At 37.3% G+C, this 15,393-nt stretch overlaps 1 protein-coding gene across 25 annotated transcripts in view; it reads right to left on the reverse strand.

The window, feature by feature from the left end:
- adgrl2a (adhesion G protein-coupled receptor L2a) overlaps window positions 1–15,393 on the reverse strand; it is a 109,668-nt gene that overhangs the window by 79,058 nt on the left and 15,217 nt on the right. For all 25 annotated transcript variants that reach the window (XR_014202132.1, XR_014202133.1, XR_014202134.1 and 22 more), the window contains exon 2: window positions 5,872–6,056. Coding sequence is in view for 19 of the 25 variants with exons in the window: in XM_082156698.1 (XP_082012824.1) it covers window positions 5,872–5,980 (109 nt within the window). In the remaining 6 variants the exon portion in view is untranslated. The remainder of the gene's footprint in view (window positions 1–5,871; window positions 6,057–15,393) is intronic.

The following is a 15,393-nucleotide window of genomic DNA, read 5'->3' on the forward strand; positions in this document are numbered from 1 at the left end:
CACACCTTGCTGAGCAGTCTGCCCCCGACCCACTATTCTCCTTTCTTATCATACAGATCAGGAGGAGGGCTGATGAAAGACGGCGAAGACGAATGCGGGCATATTGACCCCCCGGCCGCTCGGCATTATGGGAAGTCTGATCCCTCAGTCTGATAGAAAACCCCTGGGTAAGAGGAAAAACAAAAAGCAGGAGACAAGAAGAAGAAAGACACAAAGAGAGCTGTGTAGTCTGAGGTATAAAACCGAAAACAAAGGAATCCGAGATCTGGATCCAAGATCTTAATAAAGAAGCTTAATACGGGCGAATTCAGATATATTGATATTGACGGAACGTCGATATGAACAAAAAGCCACAGGGCTGAGGCTGAGGGGAATTGGCTTTAGCTGCTCAAAGATAATCAGTTTCGCTAGTTTAAATGTTTCCTTGCAAAGTGTAACTGCACAGATGGGATTTTGAGGCATGTGAAAAGCTTGTCCACACTTGTCCGTCTCTAAAGAGAATGGCGCTTTTTCACAGCAGGATCCACATAATTTAATCAGACCCTTCAGTAAGAAACAAATCTGTGACGAATCTTGCACTGGGTAGAATGAGTCGGTTGCTGATTCCAAGTTACATGATAAAAATTGTAGTTAGTATTGTAATCCATTATATTACACATTTAAAGTAATGTAATTTGACTACTTTTAGATTACTTTTAGATTACTTTTGACCTAACTCAATTATCATTGATTTGAATAGGATAGTCTTGTACTGTATTGATATAAAATACAAAGAAAAAGAAAATATATTTTATTCTTTATCAACAACATGTAGTGCATTAAATATTACATTACGTTGTCGGCACCGATAGCCTCGTGGGCAGCGCACCGACATATAGTGCTGTTGTGCTTCGGGCGATCCGAGTTTGAATCCCAGCTCGTGGACCTTTCCCGATCTCGCTTCCTGTCCACTCTATACTATCCTTTCACAATAAAGACAAAAATCACCAAAAATAAATAAAATAATACATTACGTCAGGGTTTCTCTGGGGGATTGTGAGTTTAATGAAAAGCTTGATTAAATAAACAATAAAAATTAAAATAAAATAACTACTAAAAAAAGATACAATAAATACTTACTAAAGATTAAAAATATATGTTTACCTGCATGTCAAGTGACCATAAACCTACCTCAGATTACAGTGAATTTAATCTCATCATTATTATTGGCTTAGTTGTATTATTGACCTATCTTATTGACTTAAATCTCAGGGGGTAATTCAAGTAAGTATATTAGGTTCAGAGGTTCAGCTGACAAAAATAAATAAAAAAGAATAATAATTGGGGAATCCCTATTATGAGACTAGCATGTAATCATGTAATCAATAAAACCATAAATCTGATTACAAGTATTTTAACACATATTATAATCAAATTACAAGTACTTAATTTTTGGAAACTGATTCCGTAGTACAGATTACATGTAACCAGTTGCAACCCAGCACTGTATTTATACCAGCCTAAACTGGTCTACAAGACTGGCTGAGCTGGTTAGGCTAGTCTATTTTGATGGTTCAAGAAGGGGTTTGGGCACTTCTCAACTGGCCATGCTTGGGAACCAGCAAAGACCAGCCAAATCCCTTAGGCAGGGATTTTCTTTCTTTTTTCTTTCTTTCTTTTTTTTTTTTTTTTTTTTTTTTTTTTTTTTGAGCAGGGTTAACATTACCAAAATGGATCTAGATCCCGGATCAAGAAAAAACAATTAGAAAATAGCTAGGTCTATTATTTTTGTTTCACTTACATTCCCCGGAATAGACATAAAATCACAATACAAAACACATTTTTCCGTAAAATACTTGCTTGACACATGAAGAGACAAATGCACAACCCCGTCAATCAAAGAACCTGGAAAGATCAGCTCTAATTCTGTCTGTGTGTGAGTTCAGAGAGACCAACAGCCCAGAGACATGGAGAAAAGGACAGAAGATGAGAGAGAGACACGTGGTTGGGGGAAAGACCGGGAGAGTGAGACAGCTAGACAGCAACAGAAAAAAACTCAACAAACCTTGATATGAGCATTTCCACAAAAAACAACAACAACAACAACAACAAAAACAAAAACAACCAGCCTTCATTTCTCATGATACAACACAAAACTTATATTTGTGCACTCACACAAGCACACACACACACACATATATATATATATATATATATATATATATAACTGCCATTCTAGACGTCCCTGTGACATATTTTTACTGTTAATCAGCAGACATTCAACTGAGGTGTTTAAAGAGTCGAGATAGACAGCTCATTTCAGTCAGAGAGACAGATGGCTCATTTCTGCCAGAAAGACAGACGGCTCGTTTCAGACAGAGAGACAGACAGCTCATTTCAGTCAGAGTTTGAAGGCAAGAGGGACAGCAGCTGTCCAAATAAGGGGCCCATTTGAGGTGGAAAATGTGATTTTTAGGTTACACTAAAATAGGGAAGAGTGTTAACCTTTGGGAGATGATTCAAATGTAACAAGGATTTGTAGAATTGTGGTGGGTGATATGACCAAAATTCACAATATAAGTAATTTCATAACACGGTTACTGTGCATATATATTTTTGTACCTATGTTTTTGGTTTTGTTATTTTGGAAAATGTTGGAATATATTGGGAATATCTTAAAAATTTGATTATCTGATAATGTTCTTTTTTAGAACTTAGAACGGAAATCAACAAATTATGAAAAAAATAGTTTCACATTACGTAACAATATTAAACACTTAAAATAATAGTAGTAGTAATAATAATAATAATAAAAGGATGTTTTTTGTAAAATTATACAGTAAAGCATGCCGATAGACAGTTTTGCAGATAATGGGCCCTATCTTGCACCCAGCGCAATTGACTTTGTACACCGACGCATGTATCATTCCTATTTTGCACCCGCGCAAAGCGGACTTTTCCCTCCACAGAAGCACGTCGGTTAACTAAGAAATACACTTGCGCTCCCGGGGGCGGTTCAGCGCAAAGAGGAGGCGTGTTCTGGCGCAAATGTTCCTTCATGCTATTTTGCAGGTTTAGAAAACAATTGCGCCAATAACCAGGAAAAAATTGTTTAAAGTCAGTGGCGCGTTGCGCATGTTATTCATATGCTATTTTAAGGGAGCATGCTTGGCCATAATCAATGTAGCGTGTGCACAAAGCGCACTTTGATTCTCTCATCTACACAGCAGCAGCAGTTTTCATTTTTGCAAATCATACATTATTACGACAGATAGATAGATAGATAGATAGATAGATAGATAGATAGATAGATAGATAGATAGATAGATAGATAGATAGATAGATAGATAGATAGATAGATAGATAGATAGATAGATAGATAGATAGATAGACAGACAGACAGACAATTTATTATAAAAGCATACATCTAACTTACACATTTACCCAAATTATCATACGTTTCTCCATCCCCAATGTCCCTGACGAGAACGTCGGTCTCCTCGGCTGTGAACCGCTGCTGGCGCGCGCCTGGCAAATCCGCTTTAGAACAAGCGTGCCTGCTCTTAAAGGGAATGTGAGATGACGCTCTGATTGGTTTATTTCACGTTACGCCCAAACCACACCTATGAATAATGAAGCTACTTCAGACCAACCCCTTTTAGATTTTCGCCGGGCGCAAGAGGCATTTATCCCGCCGGGAAAATAGCAACAGCGCCGGAGATCCGCCCACAAAGTTACTTGCGCTTTGCGCTTGACACTTGCGTTTCAGATCGTTAAAATAGGGCTCATAGAGAGTTGGCACATTTCGAACATTATGCGGCGTATATCGTTCAGCTCTTGCCAATGGTGAGAGTTTTCAAACATTTTCATATGCTTTGGAGACATGCAAATTACCTACAGCCCTGTATTTATGCATATCGTGTTTCGAATCCCCAAAAAAAAAAAAAAAAGAAAAAATCAATAGGGAAGACCTTTACATATCTTAAAAGATTGACCAAATCTCCAATTCTGAGTTAAAAAGTGCAGATGGAATGGAGGCATCATAGGTCAAGATTCCAATTGGCTTCCACGAAAAAAAGAACATCATGAAAGGAAACTATTCACTCGAAGAGAAACTGGGTTATATATTTGCCTAATAGAGGTAGGTGAAACTTAGCTCTTCGTAAATCAAAAGTTCAATCTTTAATTCTATTTTGTCAAAAGGCTACAGCAGCAGAGAATGCTGTTAATTCTTAAATGTGTGATTTGCCTGTCTGGAAGTCACACAGAAGCTGTTCTGATATGAATTAAGATGGAAATTAAGTGTTTTTATGAATACAGGCGGGTGGCCACCGGTCGAGGCCATGGTTCCCTGCTATTCCTTCTGAATGAGCCCAAGGCAGCAGGACACGGACGGATATTATTCAGTCCTTTCCATAATTAAAAAAAAAGAACGGCTCATATTACTCACAATCCTTACCGGCAAATTGTCCAGACATATGAAGCAAAGCTTTCTTTCAGAACTGCTTAGCCCCATCATGAAATAAGCCAGTGACAGTGTGTTCAAAGAAAACTGTAATTGCTGGTAAATAATGATGCTAATTTATCAGACAATAAACCTGCACCACATTACTGTACATGAATGAGTCAATATGAGTCCTGTTGTATTTTATAGTAAGTACAAAAACAATTCCTTTACCCCGAAAATGCAGACACAAATGCTTGGTCAAAATTTCACTTTCACTTTTACAAAACTATGGCAGTGAGAATGCAACAATACTTATGAATCATGTTCTGACAATTGAGATTGTGTAAAAGCGTCTGCGTTCACACATGTGAATGAAACATAATGATCTATCAGCTGAGGAAAGACAACGACAAATACTTTTTTTTACATTATTAATAATGCAAGATAGTTGGTCATTCTCAGTATTATTAAAGAATCATTATGCATATTATATAACATGTAGTTTCAATGTGTTTTCAGGCCTTTAAAATCCATCCCTATTATGACATTTCCTTCAGTTTTAAGGTTTATCATAAAATGACTCACTCTTGTAAAGCAGTAATATCGCTACGATTATCAAATAAGCATTAGGAGCTCAGACTAATATAGCATTCAGCATATACAACCCTGATTCATTTCTATAAGAGCACAATGCCACATTTCATGGCATTCAATGGCAGACATACTATCAATAAAACGGCTCCACAATACTTCATCACTGCTTTGCGTTTCAGCTTCATAAAATACCAGAAAATGTAGTTTGAGAAGATGCACAGAATACAAATGAGTTACATCCGAACTTATAGACGCCGTTCGGCCCACGAAATGAAATCAGAAATATGAGATCTGAAGTTTCTAGGATATACTCGAGAGAAACAGGGAGCAAACCCTCAAGCAATCAATCTTTCAAAGTTTCTGCACAAGCAGAAACTTCCAGCCATGGCTATGGCAGTAACCCATTTAATTCAATTATAAAAATGCATTAAAAAGATATTACGGCAGGGACAGAGTGTAATGAGGCGTGTTTACTTGAGGATATTGTTTATAATGAGCAGTTGTAGGGTTTAGGCCTATAGTTAGAACAGGACATGAGAGTAAACAGACGGAGATGAGATGAGGGAAAACTCGGAAACACTGTATGGTCTTTCTTTTAATTTAACCAAAAAGAAAACGAAGGCAAGCTCTGTGTTAATGCACACAGCTTCCCAAGAACCTCAGGCTATCTGTCTGGAAGGAAACAGTCATTATTTATCTGAGCTTTCAGAAATAGTGTCTGTCAAAAATCCACCTCATAAAAGAACAAAAAAAAGCACCATAAACACAAGAACAGCATTAAACCAATGACTAGTTCGGATGATAACAAGAAAATGTTTCTTTTACGAAAGATTTGTGAAAAAATGTCTTACCGTCAGAACTCTGTACAACCGTCAAGACGAACACCAGGCCACAGAGGACCAAAGACTTCCATTCTGAACATCCCATGCTGGCTCTGACTGGACTTGCCGCTTTCCACATGTCTGGGTCGAAATCACTGTAGTCACAACGATCCAGGAAAGTCACTCTGAGAGATAACCATCATTGACCTCCAAGCCTGCAAGAAAACCACAGTGGACTGTCAGTGTTTGGCTGTCGATGAAGAGCTCCTCCGGCATTAAAACATCCTCCTTTAAACTGCTCCAGTCTCACTCGCCTCAGTTCCTCCACTGATTTTTGTTTTTTTCCAGTAGCAAATTCACACAGATTTCCTCCCAGGTGTAGAAACCATCTATTGGAAGGTGACTGAGACCTGAAAAAGCACCTCCCACATTACAAACAAGCCATTTACCTCAAAGCCTGTCGTTACCGTTTATCTGACTCTTTTCTCCCAAACCTGTTCCGCTACCATCCTTTTCGGAGAGGAAGCAGGTTTCTCATCCACTAAAGCCCCCAGCGCATATTCTCCTGCTAAAGAGAACTCTGTCATATACAGTAGCTCATATTTTGAATGTTTTCCGTCTCTGCATGTTTACACCCTCCACCGGCCTCCCATAAAACACACTCACAGCCTCATGGGAAACATCGTCACTCCAGTAACGAGCCACTTAGGAGCCCATTAAAAACAGTGTGTGCACCCCCCCTAGGTTTCTTGAAGATACACTAAATATATCTCAGCACCCTTTAATACATTATTGCATTACAGAGCATTTCCTCATGTCTAGTCAAATAAAAAAAAAGTATTGGAATTTTTGCTTCTTGCATTGTCATATGGTTATGAGGTGAGAAAAGTATTCACTGAATTGTACATTTCGGTATGATCAGACAAAGAATGTCTAAATGCTAAAGCATTGTATTAATTGTATCAAGGTTTTGGCCTCCTATCATTAGTATTCAAGAGTCAACAATGTGACTATAAATAGTATAGTGTGTAATAATTAGCACGCGCACACACACACACACGCGCACACACACACACACACACACACACACACACACACACACACACACACACACACACACACACACACACACACACACACACACACACACACACACACACACACACACACACACACACACACACACACACACACACACACACACACACACACACACACACACACACACACACAATAGTTCCCTATATAACACCATATATATTATATATATACTGTATATATTGCATATAAGTGCACTTAGAGTAAACAGTCCGAATCCACTTTTGCTAGTTTAACAATGGGAAAAATGGTCGGCGCATGTTCTAAAAGGGTTGTCCCTATTCTCTTAATGAGTAATGGGTGTGTTTTGGGCGTAACGTGCAATAAACCAATCAGAGTCTCATCTCCCATTCCCTTTAAAAGCCATATATATAATTAATTTAGATAATTAATATATTTAAGCTGTCAAAACACTTAATAGATGATGTTTGTGTTTGGTTCGCATCAAATATCGTGGACACCAACAATACACCTTTCATGGAAAGACTCAAATGGTGGGTGTAGCAGTGTTTGCATTAGCATTAGCAAAATAACAGTGTGGTACTGTGGAGCCCCAGTAGGTTCTGAAAGAGAGTATATTTTCTCCCTAAAATCATCTGTGCTGAGATTTTCAGAGGTAAAAAAAAAACAAAAAAACAAAATACTAGCGAAGCCGTGGTGGCGGCTCACAGCAGTTAGCAGTGAGAAAAATAAATGCATAAAGGATGAGGGTTGATCCCTACATAGTCAAAGGGTGTTCGACTAAATCAACGACAACAGCTCCGTACTTTCATATCTTCGTCTCACGCTGTGAGCGGTTAACATGCTGATCAGTCTCCAGAAGCTGAGCCATGGACGAAGGCGGCCCGCCTGACTCCCGCGCTCCTCATTAAACGTGTTGAGGTCTCTCCCCTCCACGGGAGGCCTTATCTCCCTAAGCTGCAGCAAAGACCGCCGATCAACACCTGTTAAGTGCTTCAAACAAATACTGCCGTTCCATCGCTGACGCGGCACAGCGGGAAAGCCTGTTGTCGCCATTATGTGTGTTTTGTATTCGCAAATCAAATTAAAAACTCTAATCATGACAAATTAAGACAGCAACCATCCATCTTCAAAGGATCCGGGGCCGGGATGTTTGATACCGGCACTTCCTTTGATTATGGAGCAAACCGGGCTGCCGTTTTATGCCGAAAGCTTCACTGAATCATGTTGCTTACGTAGAAACTAGCAAAGCTATACAAGGGCTGTGATCGATGGAGAGGTCTAGACCCAGAAGGCTTTTTCACAGCTGTGTACATCTGCTTTAACAGATCTGCAACACTTAGGGTTCCTCAACGAGACAGTTGCATGAAATAAAAAGAGGAACTTTGAAAGAACATTCCACTTCTCCGGGTGCGAAGAGAGCCGTTAAAATCAGAGCTGAAAGGCCAGTTTGAGATGTTAATGCCAAAACAGAGAAACAAAGGGCAGATGTGTAATTATGCGGCCGTCTTTCTCCCAAGCGGGAGTGAGACCCACCGGAGAATAGAGGAGGAGCCATCCTTTCAGAGGGGTGGGTGCAGGAATAATGCACAAGAGGCAAGGCCGAAGGGGGGCGGAGGGGGGTTTACAAACTTAACAATGCGAGATTGACAGCTTGCAAGTCTCGCTTGACCTCTGAATTAACCCCCAAGCTTTCAATGAACTACAAAAAGAGCCATGAGATTGATGGTCAAAGAATATGACAAGTGTATAAAAAATGGGCCCATAAACAGGGACACGCATTCGCACAATAGAACTCAAACACACCAATGTTGGGACAAAGCACACAAGCTGACAAGCTAAATATTCATAAAGGGGAATTCGTGAAACATATATTTTCCAGTTAGATAAGGTGATTTTGTAGTAGTTTTTTTTTTTTTTTTTTTTTTTGTTACATTCCATCTGACCAATAATATTTAAGTGTTAACAAATTGCAATCTTCCATTTCATGATATAGCTAAATTGTTATATTGGCATAGATTATGTCTTCAGAAACGTAACAGAGTAACAAGGTTGCCAGTTTTACAGTTCAATTTGCTGTCTAAAATTTAAAGTCATGTTTCTACAAATATTTTTACAGTTATCAGTTGTTTATAATAAAAATGCATTGTAGCAGGGCAGTCCCCATGTAAGATAAGATAAAGTGACAAAAGAAGAGCCCCTACATCCTTAAAGCATTCACTTATTTATTATTATTTGTATAAAATAGAACGATTTTAAAGTAAAGTAACCGGGGGGGGGGGTTGTCTAAAAAAAATATAAAACAATTACTGTGCATTTAGAAAAATGTCTAGGAAAGGGTATTAACATATTAGGTAACACTTAATTTTACCTTGTGTCCTTGTTACAGATGTTACATGTACTTACTATAGTAATAACAGTAAATCATGCTTAATTACATGCAACTAAACCTAAACCAAAACCTAATCCTAATTAATATTACTCTGTACTTAAATATATCATTACACTGCAAGGACACCTTAAAATAAAGTGTAACCATATATTGGTATTGCAAGTAACTTACTGTCATTTTTTTATTTATTTTTTATGATGGATACAAATGTCACCAGTTTTACAGAATGGCCCATAATAGCAACACATACCCTTTCATGAACATTTGCCAGTGAAGAGTTTGTTTTCGATGTTTGCATATTTATGCTAGAATATCAGGTCAGTGATGACAGTGTCCCATTGAGCCAGAAACACTAGAGGAAATCAATCAGCGGTCCAGGGGTGGGCCAGTTAATGCACAGCAACACATGAGTCATTCTGAACACATCCCATTTGACTCTACTGTCATACATTCACCTTTGCCATCTGGACGCTGCCGCTTGTGTACATCTTAAAACCAGAGGACAAACATCATAATATCAGGGGTGACGGATGTATTAAGGTCAGATGGACGACAATGTCAAACACTAAATGAGCAAATGACAAAAAACTCAAAATGCTATTGTGCAAGCAATGAATGAGGAAACATATGTCATTATGAACTAAATGTAGAGGACAGGAAAAGCAAATCAAATACATTTGTGGGACAGAAACAGGGGATTTTTGCATTCTTTATGAGGCTTGAAAGTTTCAGTCTTTGTTCATTGCAATTAGATGGAAAAGACTGACCAGTGCAATTTCTTAATTTCTCTGTTTTTGCAACATAGAAGACAGAAAGACATAGTTTGTAACATAAGGGTGATTAAAAATGAGAGATTTTTCAGTTTTAGGTAAACTAATCCGTTAATAGCTCTTAAACCTCTTTCACGAATACAAATGGTACACTGTACTAAAATACAGTGTATCCTGCAGCGCTTTTCAACACTTTGTTGCTATTGAATCTGCATTGATACAGCAAAATAAATGATGTTTTATCTTTTTGTTAGTTTGCTTCCTAAATTAAACGTAATCAGAGAGAAAGCCTGGGCAATGTGAAATATTACAAAGACAATCAATAGACAATATAGCTTTCTGTTGTGTTTTGCGCTGATTGTGCACAACAACAAACACGGAGTGTTATGGAGAGTCTGACATGTGAAATATAAACTTTACAGACAGGGCTGTGTTTGATCGTTGAATCGTGAGCAACAGTAAAACAGTCAAAAACCAAACAAGAAACAACTCACGAATCATGAACCAGCTACATTAAAATGACTAAAGGACTTGTTCATGAAATCATTTATGGTCCGGAATTGGATCAGAATTGAATCATAAAAGAAAACAAAATCGTTCATTTTCTTGTGGTTCTTATTCCTGCGTTGATTCCTTACAAGCACAGCTGGCTTCTACACCAGAACTGCAAATGTATCATCTTAACTAGCCATTTAGCTCTGTGTTTAAGACCTGGAAAAGATACATGAAACCCTGTGTGACAAAACTGCCTCATGACCATGTCAAATCTGAATAACTACTTTAATGAAAGCATGCAGACATGGTAAAAGGCGTATATAACGCTTTGAGTGGTGGTAAAATACGGTAATCACTCTCCGGGAATGAAATCTCACTCTTTTTAACTTCTTTTCATCCTTCTCTGAAAGAAGATGCTTGTGATCCATTAATCAGAGCAATCAAGGCCTCTATCAAGCCGCCACACAAGCAAGAGACGGGAACTCGACTCAGAACCAGAGAAGAACCAAATTCCTCAGTACAAGCTGGAGCTTCTGGAGAAGTTTCTTGAAATAGATTGAACAGCCCCTTTTTAGTAGAGAATACCGAACACCACATTCATACTCTGCAGGAAGGGGGTAGTTTACTCATCTATTCATTATTCTGATACACACCATTCTAATTCCAACAGTAAATGACATGCACACCGGCGTAATAACGTGCAGAACGCATCCGAAATCCTATTAAAATGGCACGGTGTCTCTCTAAGACGATTATAATGGGACTCGACTGCTATGAGTAAGGAAGTTTTAATATGGCCTTCATATATTGTTAACAGTAATTTTGATGTTTTAGTGGACAAGGAGTGGATTATCTGAAAATGAAATTTAAAAATGTCATTTCCATTAACTGATAGCGCCAAATTCCTCCTTTCAGGTTGCCGACGATAAGGAGGATTCAGTCCCGTCGTGTTTTCCTGAGAAGCCTCCGTTTTAACGGTAATAGAGTGACATTAATATGGGGAGACGTATAAGAAGGTCAAAAAAAATTCTGAGGACCACCATTATACACGTATCTTACACGGATTGCACCTGCCAATCAGAAGAAAGAAGTCCTTGACACTCCATGTTTCCCCTTCAGCTACGGGGATAAGGGAGGGAAACAGACTTTCTTTGGCAGAAAAATGCAGAGAGCACTTCACACGAAAACGGCACACTTTGGAGTTCCATGCCTTTTTAAAAGCATTATCGGCACAAATGTTTGTTTATTTATTTATTTATTAGAACTATTAGATATATGAGACAATCTATTGTCTAACATAAATAATTTGATTTCCTTTTAAATAACAAAAAATTTAATTCCATTTTGCATGCGACAATGTTACTGTACGATTTTGTCCTTTATGTTGCATTTAATGTAACATTACTTAAAATTGTGACATCTAAGAAATAAACATATATTAGGTAATTTCTAAACATGTAAATAATAATTTACACAATTTGTAGTGCTGAATGCATTTGTTGAGCTACACCATTCAACCATGTTAAATATGTTGTTTTAAATTGTGAAAACGAGGATTTCTTTTTATTCAAAATAAATATAAATAGATCAGTAACTACAAACCAAAACTTGGTCATGAATAGTTAGCCTCTACTAATTTAGGCTAAATTTCAACCCTGTTTTGGTTGTATTTAAACACATATTTTAGTAACAGGACCGCACAAATTGCAAAAAAGCATATTTAATATTTAGTTTAGTTTAATATGTAGTACTCTTTTTACTTACTATTTGTAAAAGGAAGAAAAAAAGTGAAAAAATAAACTTAATTTTGAAGGCCTTATTCTGTAAATTTTTAATGGAAAGTGACAGCACTGTGTTTTTGCAACAGCTTGGCACAACAAGGAGAGCAAACAGGGAAACAAACAATGTCTTCATGCCACAAAAAGAGAGCCACCCAATGTAAGAGGTCATACAACATCAGGAGAGACTACAGAAGAAAAAAAAAAAAAGGTTTCTGCAATTCTCAAAGGCTCATCATCTCAGTTTCAACAAAATGCATCAATTGTTAATCCCTGCAAAAGCAAGGAAAGCACTGCTGCTGTCAAAAGGGTGCAAATGCACAGGTGGAAATGCATGCATCTCTCTCTCTCTCTCTCTCTCTCTCTCTCTCTCTCTGTGTGTGTGTGTGTGTGTGTGTGTGTGTGTGTGTGTGTGTGTGTGTACAGAGGGACAGTCACAAACATGTTCTCTCATTCAGCATGATTTGTTCAGAAACATTCATACTGACCTCACCTAAGTGCGCTCCAAATAATAAATGCTCCAAATAATTTGGATTTGAATTTTTAAGTATTTAAGTCACTGGATTAGTAAATAGAATTGGTTGCTGTAACTGTGTGTTTTTTTGTTTTTTTTTGCCGAGGCGGAGCCAAAATGAACATTTGTTTCAGTTACATTTACATTTAAAAAAAAAACAATTACAAAGACAAAGATTATTATAATTTGTTTTTAAGGATAATGTGTACCGATGGGGTGCACAATAAAATAAGTACATGTATTAAAAAAGAAAATCAAATTTGATTTCATGTCAGCTTTGATAAATATACTCACTCATATGTGTTTTTTTTTATGTGTCTTTCCTTCATTGCCATTTGATTATTGATTATTTAATGCACATACACACACACACACACACACACACACAATCCAACTCGCCTGTCTCTCTCAGACAACAGCAGTTGTGTGAGCGTAACGCCTCCTCTGTCCCTCTATTAAGCACTAGATCATCAATTATTCAGCTCCATCGTGAGCCATTATTCAACAGGATGATTAATTTTTAAGATGGCAGAAGTGAACACAAAACATAAAGTGAGGGGCATTAAAAGAACGTCTTGAATGGGTGACATTAAAAGCGGGGTGGTGCAGAAATCTACCGATGATTGATTTGGGCAGGTTGATTGATTGATTTCTTATGAGAGGAAATTATTTGGAGATGATTCGAGCTCTGATGGTTCACACGCTAACAGAGATGATTCAGGATTCCTCCACAAACCACAAACTCATTTAATTAATGACCACTTACTTTAATTAAAGTTAACAAGCTAAAACTGGAGATGGGTTTTCTTGGACATATCAATTCTTAGCAAAAGCCTCACTTAAATCTTCAAAAACACTTTTTTTGTGTGTGTGACTTTTCCAGATAAAAGCAAGCATACTGGTCTGAGGGTGAGAACAAGCTCGACAGTAAATCGTTATAAAATCGGCAGACAGATAAGGAGGGTGGAGTTTGTTCCCGGAGAGAAATCAAGTGTCAGGTCTAAATCTCTCCTGACAACGCAACCACCAGTTAAAGCCTCATGCTAAACCTGATGCTACGATGTTGACCTTTTTCAAAGGCGCCATCAAAACGTCAAGGCCATTCACTTTTGATTCAAATTTGCACCTGTTTTTGCACGTGAAAAATGTATGTTATTAATGCTGTTTTTGCTTGTGAAAAAACAAATGCAATTTTTTACTGTTGCAGAGCCTTCCGCCGGCCGATTTGTGCCGAGTTGCTGTGTGTATTTGGTTGAAAAGTGAGAAAGCAAAACAGTTTAGGAAAGAAGTGACTTTCATTTTATGTCCCCACCTCCCACAAGCTCAGTGGAACAGTCGGATGCTTGGCAAAGAGTCACAGAGAGTCAACTCTCTGCCATTTCTGTGGTTAAACAGGACAAACTTGTGGTCCAGCAGGTTTTGCTTTCAAAATCACCATCTTATTAAGTATCTCATGTATCCCTGGTATCCCTGGTATCTCATTTTATCACAGTTTTGATCATAATGAACTCTATATTACTTCAATCTTCCTCTCAGACCTCTAATAATATATATATTTGTTCTACTGGAAGGATGAAGATATTTGACTTGCAAATATAATTGCCTGGCCTATATGTTAAAAATGAGACACTTTCAAGTGTCATATGCACAGCTTTATGGTTACAAAACTTCTGTAACTGCTTGATGATTATGAAAGTAAAATTATGTCATTTTAAATCTAGTGAATGGGAGAAATTGTGTGGATGGAAGGAGCCTCGAACTCAGTCTCTTATATGGCTCTGGTTTATTTGTGTGGTGATTCTGTGGTGATATCTCATTCTGAGCTGTTAGGCTTGAGGCTCAGAAGAAGAAAGCCATGAGAGATTGTGTCTGGATCGTTAGCCTCATTTACATGTGTTAACTAACACTGTGAGCAGAGGAACTGAGACGCAGATGTCCCTACACTAGATTGAGACTGAACTCATTTGACCCCCTACACTTTTTAAACTTTTAAAGGAAGTTGAAGGGCTAATCTCCAGTTCTAAATATTTCAGTCCAAACATTGAAAAGGCCAATTTACATGACAAATGTTTGTCATGTGACTATGCTAATGGTTTTACAGTTATTAATGGATTATTATAAAACTGATAGTTGAGAATTTTGTTATGTAGTTTGGCAACTGTAAACACATAGTTAGGACAATGAAATACATCACTTGTACATTATATTATTCAAAAAATAATACTAGTAATAATTCAATCATGACAACCCTCAAAATAATTTTTGCATTTTAATGGTTATGAAAATGTATATATATATATATATATACACACACACACACATACATACATACATACATATATATATATATATATATATATATATATACACACACACACACATACATACATACATACATACATACATATATATACAGTATATATATATATATATATATATAATTACACATATTTATATATACACACATTTTGAATATATATATATATATATATATATATATATATATATATATATATATATATATATATTAGGGCTGTCAAAGTT

The sequence above is a fragment of the Leuciscus leuciscus genome (genome assembly GCF_965113295.1).
Source record: "Leuciscus leuciscus genome assembly, chromosome: 23".
Classification (NCBI taxonomy): Eukaryota; Metazoa; Chordata; class Actinopteri; order Cypriniformes; family Leuciscidae; genus Leuciscus; species Leuciscus leuciscus.